This window comes from Carassius carassius, chromosome 23 (assembly GCF_963082965.1).
Source record: "Carassius carassius chromosome 23, fCarCar2.1, whole genome shotgun sequence".
Taxonomy (NCBI): Eukaryota; Metazoa; Chordata; class Actinopteri; order Cypriniformes; family Cyprinidae; genus Carassius; species Carassius carassius.
In genome coordinates, this window is record NC_081777.1 from 11,202,370 (window position 1) to 11,220,809 (window position 18,440).

Below are 18,440 nucleotides of genomic sequence, written 5' to 3' on the forward strand. Positions count from 1 at the left end.
GTAAAAGTGCAATATAAGTTAAAGACCAAGAAAGAAAGAAATAGAAATTACACAAAAGTTTGGAAGTAAGCCAAGTTTAATTGCATTTCAAAGATAAATGTTTTATATCCTGCTATGCACTTTGAGAGGGCTGGACAAAGCCTCTATCTCTAGTCTAATGTCTTCTCCCCACATTCCAAAGCAAAGTTGTAAAATATCGGAAAGTTAATTTTATGTTCTTCACAATCACAAAATTATGATGGTGTGCAGTTTTACAATTGAATTGCTAGGTCAGATAAAGACAGAAACTCATAAGACAAGACTGTATGTATGGATGCACTGTCCACCTTTTTCCTGAGTAACCAATAAGCAGTGCCATGTAGGGTTGGGTACCGAAACCCGGTACCAATATGACACTGGCACCTATGGAACCGGTATGAACCAAACCGAATAAGAACGCAGATTTCGGTGCCTCATTTCGGTGCCTCTTAAATGCCTGAGCGATCGATTGAAATATTTGTCCTGGTTCTCCAAAATGTCCACAAGAAGCAGGGGCGTCGCTAGGCTTTATTAGAGAGGCTATAACATTTATCTCCATAAAGTGTACACACATTCACGATCGCCTCAGAGTCAGACCGCTTGAATGTCATATGAAAAAGCCGGTGTTGTGCCCAATTCTGACCCCCTGCCAAATTATTACCCCCCTATTATTGGTAGGTTTAGGAGTAGGTTTGGGGGAGGGGTTAGGATTAGAGGTGGGGTTAGGATTAGGCAATCAGGTAGCGATTTGAACGAGGGGGGTAATAATTTGGCAGGGGGTCAAAATTGGTCACAACACCGGCAGACCTGTCTCCTCTCCATCTTTCAGCGCGCTCTTTAATCCACAGACCGCGTGGAGCAGCGCAACCGCACTTAAACAGAAACAGAGGACACAAGGTGTGTGTTTATCGATAGATTGTTAGAATATCTGTGTGCAGTTCTTTTACAAAAGTTTACAAAAGGTCACGAGTGAGCAATCAGTTTCTCATGTTCTGTAAAGTTTTCACTAATACATCACAGCTGTTTCCTCCAGCGACAATCGAGCCCTTAACACATATGAACGCATACTTTAATTAAACTTATTTAAATATACTTAATTTAATTAAACTTACTTTATACATACACTACGGTGCAAAAGTCTTAGGCAGTCTTTTGTCTATTTATTTATTTTAGAGAAGTATCGGTTCAAGCACCGGTAGCGTTTTAAAAGCATCTAAATGGCACCGGTATCGAATAAAACCCAATCGATACCCAACCCTAGCGCCATGATGGATTCCAACTTCTGCTTGGGTGCTTTCGCATCTCCATAGAAATCCATGTTAAAATGGGGTAAAAAACACTGACTTAACTGAAACTTTTTCAATTTAACTGAATATAAAAATATGCACAGGGTTAAGCTGTGCTGCTGTTGGCTGCCACAGTAATGGAAAGAAGCTTAATTAATTCCTGTACTTGTTTTGTGTAACTTACCAGCAAATCTGACCGTGTCCAATGCTGTTTGCATGGCTCGCAGCGCTTAAGTTACTGTGTGTGGAATAATAAAATAATGTGTGCTCTTATCATTTTGTGGACAAAATCCCACAAACTTCACCCCGATCGATCTGTATTTATGATATGTGCCCTCATCTGTTTTCAATACAGCTAACCGTTGGATGCTTCACGTTACTATGCACTCATTAAACTATGACAGACAAGTTACTGCAAAAAGACGATCATTGTGACACTGTAAAGTGATGAGACTATGGTGCCATGTTCTTTTTACAACCATTTTCATAGGTTCAACATTATATTACCGTCTCTTAGCATATGTTAATTGACTAGAAACACCAGAAATGTAAAGCACAGTTCCAGTCAGGCAAGACTTCCGTGTTCAGAAAAAGGTGGATATGAACAGTAATATCTGATTTGCAAAAAAATGTGAATGTATAAAAATAAAAATGTAATTGAGAATTTGGGAAGAGAAAATACATGAATAAATGTTTGACATAAATAATGATATATATAATAGTGATGTAATAAAGTCACTGTATGTTTGAATGCATGTTAACATTTTAATGCATTTTATAATAAACAAAATGTAAAAAGAAAGAGAGAAAAAAGCATCATTGACCATTTGAGCATATTTGTAAACTGTAAAATACCTTGGCTTGGTTATCTTTACTGCAGAGTGCTGCATCCTTTTCCCTGATCAACTCTTTTAGTTTGGCCACAAGTTCCTCCATCTGTGTTAGCTGCTCAGTGATCTCAGCAACTCTCATTTCGCTGCCCATGTCCACCTGCGGGGAGCCAGGAGCCTGAGAAAAGCAAAGCATCTATTAATGCTGATGAACATTTATGATTTGCGCTATGTAACGGGGTGAGGGTTCTCTTATTACCCTGAAGAGTTTTATTTTGCTATAAGTAATTTTTGCTATTTTGCTATTTTTGCTAATTTTGCTATAAGTAACTTGCTTACTACACAGTTGCTCACAAAATAAATATGCTGACATATTTGCAATTATTTCAAATTAAAAGACCCTCTTCACTCCTAGACATTCCCACACTAATCATATATAAGGCTGACTTCTAATCATGCATCACAGAAAAACAATCCTCATTATGAGAGATTTAAACAAAAGCATGTGTAATACTTACTCCATGCGCAGAGCTGGACTCATCTGCTGAAAACCACCTCAGCATTGTTTACACAACCTATGGCCTAAGACAGGATATCTTAGACAGGAGGTTTTAAATAAAGTAAATCAAGACTACACAAACTCGGTCATCCCACTGGATGGTTCTTCAAGTCTGGTCCTGAAGGTCCACTGTCCTGTATTAAAATGTCAATAAGTGTAAATGTATAAACAAATGTATAATGTTATAATACAATGTAATATATGTATATATGTTAATATAATATATCTATAATATCTAAAAATCTGATTCGAAGATTTCTGTATTCAGAGTCAGCAGAGAATGATTATAAATTAATATCTAAACAAACCATCATCAATGATCACAACAGTCAAAAAACGAAGAAGAAAAAACATTCTTGAAGGAACAATTCGCACGCACACCGTGGTAAAAAACCTAATCCTAATCCATTAAAACTGAAAGCATGCAGTGCAGCTACTAAGAATATTTAAAAATGAAATGTCAGTTAACATAATCTTACCTGCAACATTGACTTCTATCGCTTCACACTCGTACATAACAAATATACATATATGTTGTATTAAACGGTAGCGAATCTATAACCTTATTGTCTATTAGGGTTAACAATATTATGATAAACACATCTCTCGTTAATACGTTCTTCTTCTTGTTAAATGGCCGTTTGCTGCTTTGGAGCATTACTGCCACCTACTGTATATTGCCACGATGACGTTTATGTCCGATTACATGTTTTGCCTTTCTGGTCTCGTTAAAAAATAATTTTAAAAGTTCTTCACACAGTTTGAACCAGGTGAAATATAAAACATAGTTAGACATGAGCTCAAGTTGAACCATGGAGAGGACGTTTTATTTTATTACATATTTTAAAACACCTCTGTATTTTTTCACTGTTATTTTTCAAAAATATTGGACTGGTAAACATAAGATTCAAGTGGCTTTATTGTTTGGGTAACAATAACAACAACAACTACAAAATTATAGCCTATTTAGGCCTAATTTTGTTGCCAATCCCATGCAGTGTTTTTCCAGGCAGCTATTAAAGAACAAAACACACAAATAAATTAGTATATTTGAATATCCTGATCAACAGAGGGTGATCAGTGCTAAAGGGATTTGCCCTTATGTTGTTGAAGTTCGGTTATTTAAGAAATTAATAAATAAAAAATGAATAAACCAAGATGCCCAGCTGAAATATTCAAATTCTATGGTTTATTGAAACAGCAAAGATAAAACATAAATTAAAAAATACTGATGTGAAAGGGAAGATAATCTACACAAGTTTTTTTTTTTTTTTTTTTTGACAAAAATGTACTTCCATAAAAAAAAAGTAAATAAGCCTATATTAAAAAGGTAATATATCCTAAAGTAATGGGCATAACTTTTGATAGTAGGTTTTCTTTCTGGAATGGTCACCGACTCCAGGGACTCGACCCACGGCAACGGAGCAAGTGGAGGAGGAGCCCGAGGCGGAGACGGAGAGCCGAAGAGCCAGGGTGACGGGGAGGAGCCGGAGGTCCTAGGCGGAACTGATGGCTCTGGTGACTGACGCGGCGATGGGGATCCGGAAGGCCGCGGTGAGGCCAGAGTGACCGAGGACTGAGGTGTAGCCGAGGGGATGAAGGAGCCTGACGGAGCCGGAGGGACGGAGGGATGAGGCGAAGCCGGAGGAGTGGAGTCCCGAGGCATAGGATGGACGACGCCAGACCAAGGCGGAGCCGGAGGGACGAGGGAGCCAGGCAGAGCCTGCGGACTGCCGGGCCACGGCGGAGAGGAAGGAGCTAGGAGCCATGGTGGAGCCGACGGGTCAACGGGCCGAGGCGGAGTCCAGGCCTCAGAGGCTGGAGGCGGAGGTGAGGGAGACGCCGACCAAGGCGTCGCTTGAGGATGGCGGTCCCGCTGAGCTCGCACCACAATGATGGTAGGCTGAGGGTGAGCAGAGGGGCAGCCAGACGACAGCGGAGGAGGAGGCAGGAGTGGGTGGGAGGGTGGGAATTTTGGAGGAGCAGGCATTGGAGTAAGCTCTGGGGCTGGAGCCCTTCCTGGGCTTAACGGAGGATCAGGAGCCCGTCCTGGGCTTAACGGAGGATCAGGAGCCCGTCCTGGGCTTAACGGAGGATCAGGAGCCCGTCCTGGGCTTAACGGGGGTTCAGGAGCCCGTCCTGGGCTTAACGGGGGTTCAGGAGCCGTCCTCAGCTTAACGGGGGATCAGGAGCCCGTCCTGGGCTTAAAGGAGGATCAGGAGCCCGTCCTGGGCTTAACGGAAGATCAGGAGCCCTTCCTGGGCTTAACGGGGGTTCAGGAGCCCGTCCTGGGCTTAACGGGGGTTCAGGAGCCCGTCCTGGGCTTAACGGAAGATCAGGAGCCCTTCCTGGGCTTAGAGGATCAGGAGCCCATCCTGGGCTTAACGGGGGTTCAGGAGCCCGTCCTGGGCTTAACGGGGGTTCAGGAGCCCGTCCTGGGCTTAACGGGGGTTCAGGAGCCCGTCCTGGGCTTAACGGGGGTTCAGGAGCCCGTCCTGGGCTTAAAGGAGGATCAGGAGCCCGTCCTGGGCTTAACGGAAGATCAGGAGCCCTTCCTGGGCTTAACGGAAGATCAGGAGCCCGTCCTGGGCTTAACGGAGGATCAGGAGCCCGTCCTGGGCTTAACGGAGGATCAGGAGCCCGTCCTGGGCTTAAAGGAGGATCAGGAGCCCGTCCTGGGCTTAAAGGAGGATCAGGAGCCCGTCCTGGGCTTAACGGGGGAACAGGAGCCCATCCTGGGCTTAACGGGGAATCAGGAGCCCTTCCTGGGCTTAACAGAGGATCAGGAGCCCGTCCTGGGCTTACAGGAGGATCAGGAGCCCGTCCTGGGCTTAAAGGAGGATCAGGAGCCCGTCCTGGGCTTAAAGGAGGATCAGGAGCCCGTCCTGGGCTTAACGGGGAATCAGGAGCCCGTCCTGGGCTTAACAGAGGATCAGGAGCCCGTCCTGGGCTTAACGGAAGATCAGGAGCCCGTCCTGGGCTTAACAGAGGATCAGGAGCCCGTCCTGGGCTAAACGGGGGAACAGGAGCCCGCCCTGGGCTTAACGGGGAAACTGGCACAGGTGAATTGGAAACCCCCTCATTTTGACCCATTTGGTGCTCCACACTTTGCTCCCTCGTGGTGGGCAGTGTCGCCGACTCTCGCACCTGGTCTGACGGGTTGCTCTCTGGCTCTCCGTCGTCGGTGGGCTCGGGCTTATGCCTCGTACCGTGGGGAGATTGTAGGCTGGGCTCTGGGTCCAGAGTGGACCTGGCGAGATCCTCCATTGGGCCGAACGTGAGAGGTGACCCATTTCTCACCAGATTCCACTCTATGAATGCGGCGAAATCCTCCCGAGGACCATCTTCGGGCGACAACGCTCTGCACCTGGAGTTCAGGCTGGCGTGATAAAAGGTGCAGAGCGCGTGGTCCGGGTAGCTGGTGGCATTAGCTATCAAGAGAAACCGTCTAGTATGGTCCTCGAGAGAAAGTCCCTCCTGCTCCAGCAGGAGGAGGAGGTATTCGGGGCGATAGAGGGGATCCATGACACACTACCGAAAGAAAAAGACTGTGAAAAAACGGAAAACAAAACGGAGGGAAAACACGCAGTTTTTTTAACTTTTTAGGTCGGGTCTTCTGTCTCGGCTTACGCTGCTGGAAGGAACACGGAGCCGAGGGATAAACGAAACAAGGATTTATTAAATCAAACATAGGCAAGGTAAGTAGCAAATAACAGGTGGCAAGTGGCAAGTAACAGGTAACAAGTGGACAAGTAGACAGGTAGACAGGTTGACAAGTAACAAGTAGACGAGTAGACCCGACAAAACAGAACTGAAAGGACAAGGCTTTTGTACAAGGGATAATTGGGAAAACACAGGTGGATGGCATGACTTAATTAACAGGGACATGGAACACATGCGGAAATGACTAGACACACCTGGGAACTAATCAAACCACATAGAGACAGAAACTGGGTCACAGGGGCAAAAACACACAAAATGAGTCCAGGTGTGTGACATCTACGTGGAAACTAAATGAAATTCAGTCTTTGCAAATTCAGTCTTTGCATTGCCTTCCTTCCAATCCCAACTTTAAGAAGGAGTGAATAAACTTTATCTTTTAATGTTTATCTTAATTTTTAATGATTCAGACCTTGTCATTAAGAACTTCTTTGTTCACTTAATTTTTACCATGGATTTGTTTACAAGCAAGGAACAATTTAACGCAGGATTTTCAAAAAGACTGAAAGATGATACTGTGCTGACTTGGATCCGACAGTAATGTCACAACTCACAAGTGTGAGTAAAGGTGCTTTTATGCCATATTGTAATTTCTGTTATGAGATATCAACTTAAAAAGTGTTCATGTCCTCGTAGAACTCTGAATCTTGTGAACTGGGAGCATTCTGAGAGCTACAACTTATACTGCCACCTCGGATACATTAGGTGTTATACTTAGGCATTGATGTTTCCGGGTACATGTGCAAGGGTGTGAACTGCTCCAAGTAGAGCATCACATCTTGTCATCTTGAAATCACAGTAATTACTATATGGCATGAATGCAGCTTTACTGTTCTCAAAGTTGGGGCAGTTGTGACCTTATGGTTAAAGAGTCGGACATGTAATCTGAAGGCTTTTGGTTTGAGTCTCATGCCTGGCAGGAATTGTCAGTGGGGGGAGTGAATAACCAGCACTCTCTTCCACCCTCAATACCCTCCACGACTGAGGTAAGACCCTTGAGCAAGGCACCAAACCCCCAGCTGCTCCCCAGAAGCTGCAGCAATATGGCTGCCCAGTGCTACGGGAGTGTGATTTCATGGTGTGTGTCTGTTCACCACTGTGTGTGTGCACTTGAATGGGTTAAATGCAGAGCACAATTTCCGAGTATGGGTCACCATACATGGCCACACATCACTTCACTTTTACGACATTCATCATGTGGTCACTATTGCTTTGTCTCTTTTTACAGATTGTTTGATGTATATTGAATTATTTATGCATTTTTGACCTAAATCACAGCAGTGTCCATCTATGAGGAATGTAAGCTGTCAAACATACACAGTAATCCAATCATAGCAGTGGGTGATTACTTTCCAAGTCTACAATCCGCCACACCTATTCAAACAGAGCATTCTGCTGAGGGGAGTTAAAAACAGGACAGAAAAAGCCTATTACTTCTAAATTATGATGTATTTTGATGTAATAATATTGATAACATTATTAGTGGACCTCAGAGAACAGGACAAAATAAAATAAAAACAGGCAGATAATGACCCCTTTAAAAAAAATAATTAAACCAGGCTAGTCAAACCTACTGCATCAGAATAATTTTATGTGGCTGCTCTCTTTAGTCTTACTCTTGACAGTAAATGCACATATACACCTATTTTGGACTGCAGAACCATCAGTGTAGGCAGTGTATGTAAGATGCCTCCTGACCAATTTTTTTTTTAAACAAAAACAATTTCCTTGACTTAAAGCAATAGGTTTGTTGCATAGATTGAATTTTTGTGTGTGAAATGGCCATCCACCAAGGGTTTACTCTGCTTGTGATGAATATGCTGGGATAGGGTCCAGCATCTCTGCAACTCAACATGGGACAAACCGTTTGGAAAAAAAATATGGATTGATGGATGGATTTACTTTCCCTTAAGTAATATTGTTGGTGTGGTATATGTACTTTTACTTAAGAGTGGAATTTAAGTTAAGCTAATGTTTAACCACTAAATGGATAAAATAATGTCAATATATTTCATCTTAGTGTACTATATGCTACGCACATGACAAGTGCTACTAATTCTGCTACTGCTATTGTTATTGCTGCTGCAGAGCGAGTACAGAGATCTGCTGTTGCCAAGACATATAAGAACATGTAAGATATGATTCTGCTGCTGTTGCACAAGTACATACATAATATTCCTCAACAAAGAAGCGAACAAACTAATTGTATGAACATGATACAACTTAATGAAAGCCCCCAAGATACTGATTTACTGCTAAGACATATGTAATGCTACTTCTTCAAAAGGAACATGTAAAATGCATGTTTGCCTATGCCAGCTTGGCTGAATGGTGATGGTACCTTGTTAAGTAGTCTGATACCTTTGATTACAACAAATATTACCCCAATATTTCTGACTGAACTTGATAGGATTATTGTTGATAAACTTAGCTGGATGGAGAAATACTACTGTACAGTTCGAGTAGCAGGAAAGATGAGAAGCTCTGTCTTTGTTAGGTTTGAGCTATAGGTAATGTTCTTTCATATATGCTGAGATATCCATCAGACAGTCAGAAATGCGTGCATTGGGTCATCTTATTGAAATGAAAAGTACAGCTGTGTGTCATCAGCACAACAATGATAGGAGAAACTATGTAAATGAATAATAGGTCCCAATGATGTAATGTATATGGAGAAGAGAATGGGTCCAACAACTGATCCCTGATGAACCATCTTGACACAGACAGTGGATAGATCCAACAGAATGAAAACTGTCTCTGCCTTTATGAGAGCAGGATGAAAGGATTTTGTTAGCTGTGGATGTGGACAGAGTTTGTTGGTATGTGAAGCTGAGAAATGAATGCTGATGCTTTTACTTTTGCGAAGAAATTAACTAAATCAACAGCTGTTAAAGAGCTGGTGTGTGGTGGAGAACAGGGTCAGAGGATATAATTGAATGTTTTAAAGAGACTGTATGTGTCGAAATGCAGCTTATCTTGTTGTGGAAACGTGACATTTTGGCAGTGTGGACCTGGTCGAAACAGATGAAAGCAGAGACTAATACATACTCAGGTTAGCTGGATCTTTGATTTGCATAATTTTCTCTCTACAGCTCTAAGTTTAGACCGGTGTTTAGGAGTAGTTAGAGGGAGTAGCACATGATGACCTGAATAAGACAGGACAGATATTGCCTAGACAACTGATTTCCCATGCTCAGGGAGTAGGGAGCAAATAATACTGTGTAGAGAACATGTCAATTGGAACACAGTTCCAAAATATGCAAAGCGGTGGTACACAAGGACTGTAATTGAGAACCACTGTTCTAAGGAATTTTTACGGTGGGCAAAGGCCAAAACCTTAGTGCTTTGTCTCTAGATGGGTGTATGAGGTTGGAAGTTTTTAGACAACCTAAACCAGTGTTCCTCAAATCCTGTGCTGGAGGGCCAATTCCTTGCAGAGTTTAGCTATATGAAACACACTTGAGCAAGCTACTCAAGGTCTCCAGGATCACTAGAAAATCACATAGGTGAGCTTGATCAGCGTTTGAGCCAAACTCTGTGGGGGCAGTGGCCCTCCATGTCCTAAACCCTGTTGGGGTTAAACAACCTAGGAACCATTTCTTATCATAATAATACATTAGCTTTGATATTGTCAGATGGAACCAGGCATTGAAACTGAAACGACATTGACTTTGGACTTCTGCAGCAGAGTAATGACATTTAAGATAGTTATCTATAGTTTCATACAATCCTTTTATCCTAGGCTCAAAAATCAACTACTTTTACAAATATGGCAGAACTACTTGTACCACTAAAGACTGCTTTGGAAATAAACTTCCTGATTTGTCTAATCTCATTGTGCATAAATAAGATCTGTAAAGTTGCAAAGACTAAAGTCTCAAATCCAAAGATATATTTTTTTATAATAGTTAAGAGTCAAACACGCCCTCCTAAAATGGTTCATTCAAACACGCCCACACATGTCTACGTCACAATGTGGGAAGATTTGCATAACACAGCCCAAATGTTCACGCAAGGAAAGAAAGTGTAACTTTTATTCTCGCTTTAGTATTCTTTTTGCCACGCCACCATGTTGTGGAGATGCTGTGTGTTTCATTGTGAAATCAAAACTACTTTGTTTGGCCTTCCAAAAGAGGACGATATCTGCTTCGTCATGCCTAGAGCTGATCCGTGCTGGTCACTGAGGAAATACTGTTGGTCACCGGATCAGCTTTCACCATTGACAAAGCAGAGTCCAGCCCGAGGTCATCACATGTGATTGCTGCAAGCCTGTCTGCCACTCCTTCGTCGAATCTGTTGGCCGCGCCATTCTCTAACCCGCCGTGTGTGATGCTGTGTTTCATTGTGAAAGCAAACCTACTTTGTTTGGCCTTCCAAATGAGGACACGACTAGAAATCAGTGGTTAAGTTGTATTTACAACACTGTTCCAGAACAGTTCAACCCAAATATTTAGATGTGTGCTAGTTCAACCCATTTTATGGAAGACTGCTTCCTGATCCTGGATGGATAGACTATAATGCCGGCTGTTCTGACTCACAGACTGTATGTTTTCTTATATAGAATTTGCCACTGATGATTCAAATGTGAGTTTTGAGCAGTGTAGCATAGCGCTTGCTGTTTGTCATTTCTCCAATCACAAATGCAGACATGGTTTTATGTTTACACAGCGCAGCGCAATGCAATGCAGTATAAGTCATCATAATCCGTAATTATGTCCCCACTGGATGCAACAAATGCCTCATTTATAATCAGTTTGAATGTTTTTGTCTCTGCACTCTGGGACACACAGCATCACAGTATAATGAGGGGCATAACATTTCTGTCACAAGCTTGAGGTATTCAGCCAATCACAACGCACTAGATAGCTGGGCAATCAGCGTATACCTCGCTTTTCAGACTGATGAGCTTTGTTTCAGAAAGAGGAGACACAATAATGTACAGTACGTGGAAAATAATGTTTTTTTTTTTTATATTCGTTAAATCACATGAACATATTTCATTACACCAAATACATGAAATAATGTTCTTTTTAGCAACATCATATGACCCCTTTAAAAGAGAGTTTCTAGAAGTTGTAGAACCTCCTCTTAATTTTATTGAATTATCATCGATGGTTGTTCAGTGCTGCCTTTGACACTATCAACCAAAACATTCTCTTGGATGAGCTTGTAAATTATCTTGGCACTAATAAAATTGCTTTGGCATGGTTGAAATTGTACTTTTCTGACCATTATCAATTTGTAAGAGTAAATGAAGAGGCGTCATTTCGTTCACAAGTTTGGTATGGAGTTCAACAATTTTCTTATTCAGCATTGAAAATCTGTAAAAATCTTATGTTGTTCAACAAACAGACATACTCCATCAATTTAAATGTAGATTAAAGACTCGTCTACTTAAAGGGTTGGTTGACTGGGTTTTTTTCTAGGCTTTGATTGTGTTTATAGGGAAATCTAACATGTGTTCATGCTTTGTTTTTTAAAAAACGCATTTTTCTCACAATTTACCTTTCCTCCACATGATCTGTCTCTTCTCTGACAAACAGCTCGATTTATTTCCTGTTTTTATGAAGCCCCTCTCAGAAATACGTGATGGGCTGAGATTGGTCAGTTGGCTCAATGTGTTGTGATTCGCTAAACTACCTCAAGCGCGTCTGAACATTCCGCCCCTTTCAAGCTCAGAAATGTGCTCCAGTTGTATTGTAAACAATGACGTCCTCTATATTGCTTATCAATTTAAGCCCGATTGAGAAGGAGAGATTATTAATGAAGAGGACCGCACAGAACCTGTGCAAGCATGGCTCTTAATGGTATGTTTGTTTGTTGTTGTCTCCTACTTTTAGATACGCTGTTGTTTGTAAATGCTACTGCTTCTTTTAATATACAGTTTTATTCTGATTAAAGCTTTAATACAGCAACTGCAACAACGTCCATGTATAATGCTTCTTGTTGCTTTGTGAAAATAAGTGTATAAATGGAACAGTTTGTTGGAGCTGATCTGAGATCTGAATGAGAGAGAGAGAGAGAGAGAGAGAGAGAGAGAGAGAGAGAGAGAGAGAGAGAGAGAGAGAGAGAGAGAGAGAGAGAGAGAGAGATGCAGAGCAGGGCAACATGAGGAACAGGATTGAGAGCCACTGCTTTAGAACATTGTTTATGAAACATTTGAATCCATTAGAATTGGGATTCATATATGGACAGATTTTTACATACACCCCTAGTTTTCTCTTCCTCTTCTCTAAAGCAGCACAACATGGCCTCTCCCCCTTTGTTGCGTGTTCCCAGGGGCGGGGTTTATCTGGGTTCATGATGTAACGGACATGGGAAGAAGCTTGTTGTAGTCCCTTGCCAGCCGTTTTTATAGGCATTAAACTGTCAGTATTTTAAAAGACGATATCTCTGTTTGCATTGAACTTTCAGCACTTCAACTTTGCAGATATTGTTTATGCTCGAACAGCAACATTACAAACTAACCAACGTTAATAAAGTGTAATCGCAATCAACCACCCCTTTAAACCTATCATACACCTAAAACACTTCCACATTTCTATAATTATATACTTCCTTAATCCCTTAAGGGATTTTCAACTGGAACCATAAACACTTCCCATAACACCTCTTGTACTTGTTACATCATAAGAAGAATGTTATCTATGCTTATATTGGTCTGTCTCATCCTTTAGAGGAAGTCGTGGACTAATGGTTAGAGCGTTGGACTTGTAATTCAAAGGTTGCGAGTTTGAGTCTTGGGCCGGCATAAATTGTAGGTTAGGGGAGTGAATGTATAGCACTCTCTCCTTCCTTTGATACCATAACTGAGGTGCCTTTGAGCAAGGCACTGAACCCTCATCTGCATAAATGGCTGCCCACTGCTCCGGATGTGTGTGTGTGCACTTTGGATGGGTTAAATGCAGAGCATGAATTCCGAGTATGGGTCACCATACTTGGCTGTATGTCATGTTAATTTCACTTTTTTTTCTCTTTATCCTGAGGTTACCAGATCCAGACCAGATGGTGGGCCTGAGCCCTCCGGCCAGTTGTGAATGCATCATACCAGGACCAGCTGGGACTGAAACACAGTTTTATCAAGAAGGATGTTCATTGTGCTTAAGGCACTGATAAGACAGTTGTATACAACTGGCTACATGGCAGCTCTACCTCTATTTTGTCCTATCTGCTGGAGAGACTACAACTCTTTATTTTCCACCACAATTGTTATTACGCCTGTTTGTTCACTTGTGTGCACATCTTGCAACATTGGTCCTTTCATCCTACCCCATACCTAAATTTAACAACTACCATGCTAACTTTTAATGAGTCTGCAAATTAGGAGTTTAGTGAGGCATAAGTTGTAGTTAACTGTTTAGTCAACCCTTGATGGCTCAGCACAATGCCCTGCAACTGATAACTTTCTAGAGATTATTTTGCTCCGTTGTGGCAACTCTCTGTCTAACATAGTCATCTAATGTCACAGATTGTCTCCTGGTCCTTTAATGTCTGGCCACAGGCTCTTCTCATTCAGGCCCATGTTTATGCAGTCTTTCTGACAGATTGTCAAGTCCTCTGGAAATTTTATGTGGAGCTGGTAGTTGAACGGCAAATAAAAAGACTGCAGCGCTGTTAGCATTAAATACTTTATCAAGGTGACCTTGCACATCACCCAGAAATTTGTTTCCTATTCTGTTTGTTCAAATGTGTAAAATAAACACTTTCCTTTCCTTGCTTTGTGTTACCCCTCCAGGGAAGTCACTTCCTCTTTGTTGTTGGCATCTGTACTGCATTTGAGCTCCGTCACTATATTCTTTTAATCGAGTATTTTTATCTTAAAAATCAATTTTATACACCATTGTTTCCGTTTATATAAAGTGTGAATATATCTTCTATTGTATCCTACAACAAAAACAATCAGAGTGCCTCGTTATCACTAGTTTTATTTTGATCTCCTGGGTCCGCTATTAGCTTATAGCCCGTTAGCATCAGCAAGCGTGGTTGCTGCTAACTGCACTTACATTGCTAATACTCTATTCACACACATTACCATTGCTGTACTCACTGTTACTTGCTTTAATGGTGGATGAATGTCTACCTTTGATTGCAGATCGAGGCCGTGGACAAGCAGATTCGCGACCTGGAGGTGAGGCAGGCCCAGCTGAGAGAGCGGAGCGCCGCGCTGGAATCATCCCGGGCCGTATCGGCGAGAACACGAAAGGTTCAGTAGACTTTTTGCTTCAAATGAATGGTTGTTGTCATGGTGTAAAGAACAGAAACTGCTATTTGTTAATAATTGGAATCTTTTCTGGGAGCGTTCTAGGCTGTTTCGCGCTGATGGCCTGCACCCCAGCAGAGTCGGAGCGGAGCTGCATCTCCAGGACACTTCGCTCCATGTGACTAGTAAGACAATTCTCAAATAACTATTATGATGACTTTTGTTCCACCCGCTTAAATGATAAAAGTACTTGCGCTGTACAATCTATGTTCCCCGAATAGTGAGTCAAAATATAAATTTAATGTAGGATCTAGAAAAAATCTTATCGTGATTAAACCAGAAACATGTAAAGTAAATGAACAAAAACAATTTTTAAAGTTTGGGCTCATAAATATTAGATCACTCACACCCAAAGCAGTTATTGTAAATGAAATGATCACAGATAATAGTTTTGATGTACTCTGCTTGACTGAAACCTGGCTAAAACCAAATGATTATTTTGGTCTAAATGAGTCCACTCCACCAAACTACTGTTATAAGCATGAGCCCCGTCAGACGGGTAGTGGCGGAGGTGTTGCAACAATATATAGTGATATTCTCAATGTAACCCAGAAAAAAAGGATACAGGTTTAACTCATTTGAAATACTTCTGCTTAATGTTACGCTGTCAGACATGCAAAAGAAATCTAATGTATCTCTTGCTCTGGCTACTGTGTATAGACCACCAGGGCCGTATACAGAATTCCTAAAAGAATTTGCCTCTCAGACCTTCTGGTTACAGTTGATAAGAGGTTAATCATGGGAAATTTTAATATTCACATTGATAATACGAATGATGCATTAGGACTTGCGTTTACTGACCTAATAAACTCTTTTGGAGTCAAGCAAAATGTCACCTGGCTCATTATTTTAATCATACACTAGATTTAATTATATCGCATGGAATCGATCTTACTGATATAGATATCGTACCTCAAAGTGATGATTTTACAGACCATTTCCTTGTATCGTGCATGCTGCGTATCACTGATATTAACTATGTCTCAGCATTACCGTCTGGGCAGAACTATTGTTCCAGCCACCAAAGACAGATTCGCAAATAACCTGCCTGATCTAGCTCAACTGCTATTTGTACCCAAAAATACACATGAACTAGACAAAATGACTGGCAACATGGGCACTATTTTTTCTAATACATTAGAAACTTTTGCCCCTATCAAATTAAAAAAGGTTAGAGAAAAACATACTGTGCCATGGTATAACAGTAATACTCACTCTCTCAAGAAAGTAACTTGTAGTCTTGAACGCAAATGGAGAAAAACTAACTTGGAAGTTTTTAGAATTGCATGGAAAAACAGTATGTCCAGCTAAAGACAGGCTTTAAAAACTCCTAGGGCAGAGCATATCCAATAACCAAAACAATCCAAGGTTTTTATTTAGCACAGTGGCTAAATTAACAAATGACCAGACGGCACCGGATTCAAATATTCCACCAACATTTAATAGTAATGACTTTATGAATTTCTTCACTGATAAAATAGATAACATTAGAAATACAATAGCGAATGTAGATTCTACAGCTTCTAACACTTCAGTTTCATCCATCGCACCCAAAGATAAACTGCACTGTTTTACAAATATAGGACAGGAAGAGCTAAATAAACTTATCACTGTTTCTAAACCAACATGTTTATTAGATCATGTACCCACTAAATTACTGAAAGAGTTGTTACCTGTAGACGAAGAACCGATTCTCAATATTATTAATTCATCGTTATCCTTAAGTCACATCCCAAAACCATTCAAGCTGGTGGTTATTAAACCTCTTAAGAAACCAAAACTAGATCCTAGTGAACTGGCAAATTATAGGCCTATTTCAAATCTTCCATTTATGTCTAAAATTTTAGAAAAAGTTGTGTCTGCTCAATTGAGCACCTTCCTGCACAAAAATGATCTGTATGAAGAATTTCAAGGCTGCATCTCATTTGTAGTGTTACTTGATCTTAGTGCTGCGTTCGACACCATAGATCATGACATACTCATAGATCGATTACAAAACTATTCAAGGGCAGGCTCTAAGATGGTTAAGATCCTACCTGTTAGATCACTACCATTTTGTTTATTTAAATGGGGAGTCATCTCATTTATCACCAGTAAAATATGGAGTGCCACAAGGATCCGTCCTAGGTCCCCTTGTATTTTCAACATACATGTTGCCCCTTGGTAATATTAGAAAATAAGGAATTAGCTTCCACTGTTATGCTGATGATACTCAGATAATTTAGAAGTTTAACCTGGTCTCGTTGAAATATATAGCTAAGCTAACAGAGTGTATTAAAATGTAAAAGATTGGATGACCAATAATTTTCTCCAATTAAATTCGGATAAGACAGATATTAATTATTGGACCAAAAAACACTACACAATCTTGTAGATTACAATCTGCAACTAGACGGATGTACTGTTACTTCCTCTACAGTCAAAAATCTGGGTGTTATATTAGACAGCAACTTGTCTTTTGAAAATCATAATTCCCACGTTACAAAAACTGCATTCTTCCATCTTAGAAACATTGCCAAGCAATTAAACTTGTTATCTGTTTCTGATGCAGAAAAGCAAGTTCATGCATTTATGACCTCTAGACTGGACTATTGTAATGCTCTTCTAGGTGGTTGTCCTGCTTCTTCAATAAACAAGCTACAGGTAGTCCAAAATGCAGCAGCTAGAGTCCTTACCAGGTCAAGAAAATATGATCATATTACCCCAATTTTACACTGGCTCTGCACTGGCTACCTATTAAGTTCTGTATCAGTTACAAATCATTACTTACCTATAAGGCCCTAAATGGTTTAGCTCTTGCGTACCGAACTAGCCTTCTACCACGTTTCAATCCATCACGCTCCCTAAAGTCACAAAACGCTGGACTTCTGGTAGTTCCTAGTGTAGCGTGGCCACAGAGGAGTAAATGGCACAATGAATAATAAACAAGAATTAATTTAATGCTGACTACGCCACCCCTTTCAAGTAAGGGGAACTAAACATGGACACACAGGTTCGTTTCCATGGAGGGCAGAGACATGGGCATCATAATACAAAATGTTTATTAAGTTCACAATAATCAGATAAGACACTTTAAAACGACCAAACTAAGATATAACTCTATGGGTTAAACAACTACAACTCAGTACACCACATACATAACTAAAATGACTAAGGCTTAACTGTAGCAGGGTAGGCCAGCCGTAGAGTGATTATTCTTGACCCACGCACACAGTGACATAAGTGATCACACACACGGCAATCCTCACTTTGTGCTCCAAACGCCACCACCAGGGTACTAGAACTAGCCTCCCTGCTCAGAAGCCTAAAAACACAAGAGAAAACAATTAAATCAAAATGCAAACAAAGTTATACCAGAGCCTGATTGGAAACATATGGCATTCTTAAATTACAAATGAACAAGATTCAGCTGAAAATCAAATTGTCACTTAATAAAAAGGTACACAAACAGAGGGTTTATAAAAGTAAATTACAAAATAAGCCAAATCAAACGAAGCAAGAAACAAATCAATAAAGAAACCAATACAATAAACAAAACAAACAGTATAAAGGGAACAGACAAACTCCAAAACCAAAGAAACCATACAAACACGCTTATACAAAGCTGGTAATTCTAGGATGGGAGGGCAGGCCGAAGCACCCAGCCCAACACATACAGTGTGGAGTTAGTTGGAGCAGCTACAGCCAAGAATGGGAAGGACAAATAAACACAAAAACACACAGCAACGTCGTCGTAATCCTGTTTTATGAAGGAAGTGATTGCCCCA

General features: G+C 41.0%; 1 protein-coding gene across 2 annotated transcripts in view; it reads right to left on the minus strand.

Annotated features, from left to right (window-relative positions):
* LOC132101331 (golgin subfamily A member 4-like) overlaps positions 1-3,336 on the minus strand; it is a 94,348-nt gene extending 91,012 nt beyond the window's left edge. The window contains exons 1-3 of one of the 2 annotated variants that reach the window (XM_059506215.1): positions 3,173-3,336; positions 2,653-2,827; positions 2,160-2,312 (exon numbers count right to left, since the gene is read on the minus strand). In XM_059506215.1, coding sequence (XP_059362198.1) covers positions 2,160-2,312; positions 2,653-2,697 — 198 coding nt within the window. In that variant the 5' untranslated portion in view covers positions 2,698-2,827; positions 3,173-3,336. The remainder of the gene's footprint in view (positions 1-2,159; positions 2,313-2,652; positions 2,828-3,172) is intronic. The other variant, XM_059506214.1, reaches the window with a different exon arrangement.
* Between the last annotated feature and the right edge of the window lie 15,104 nt (positions 3,337-18,440).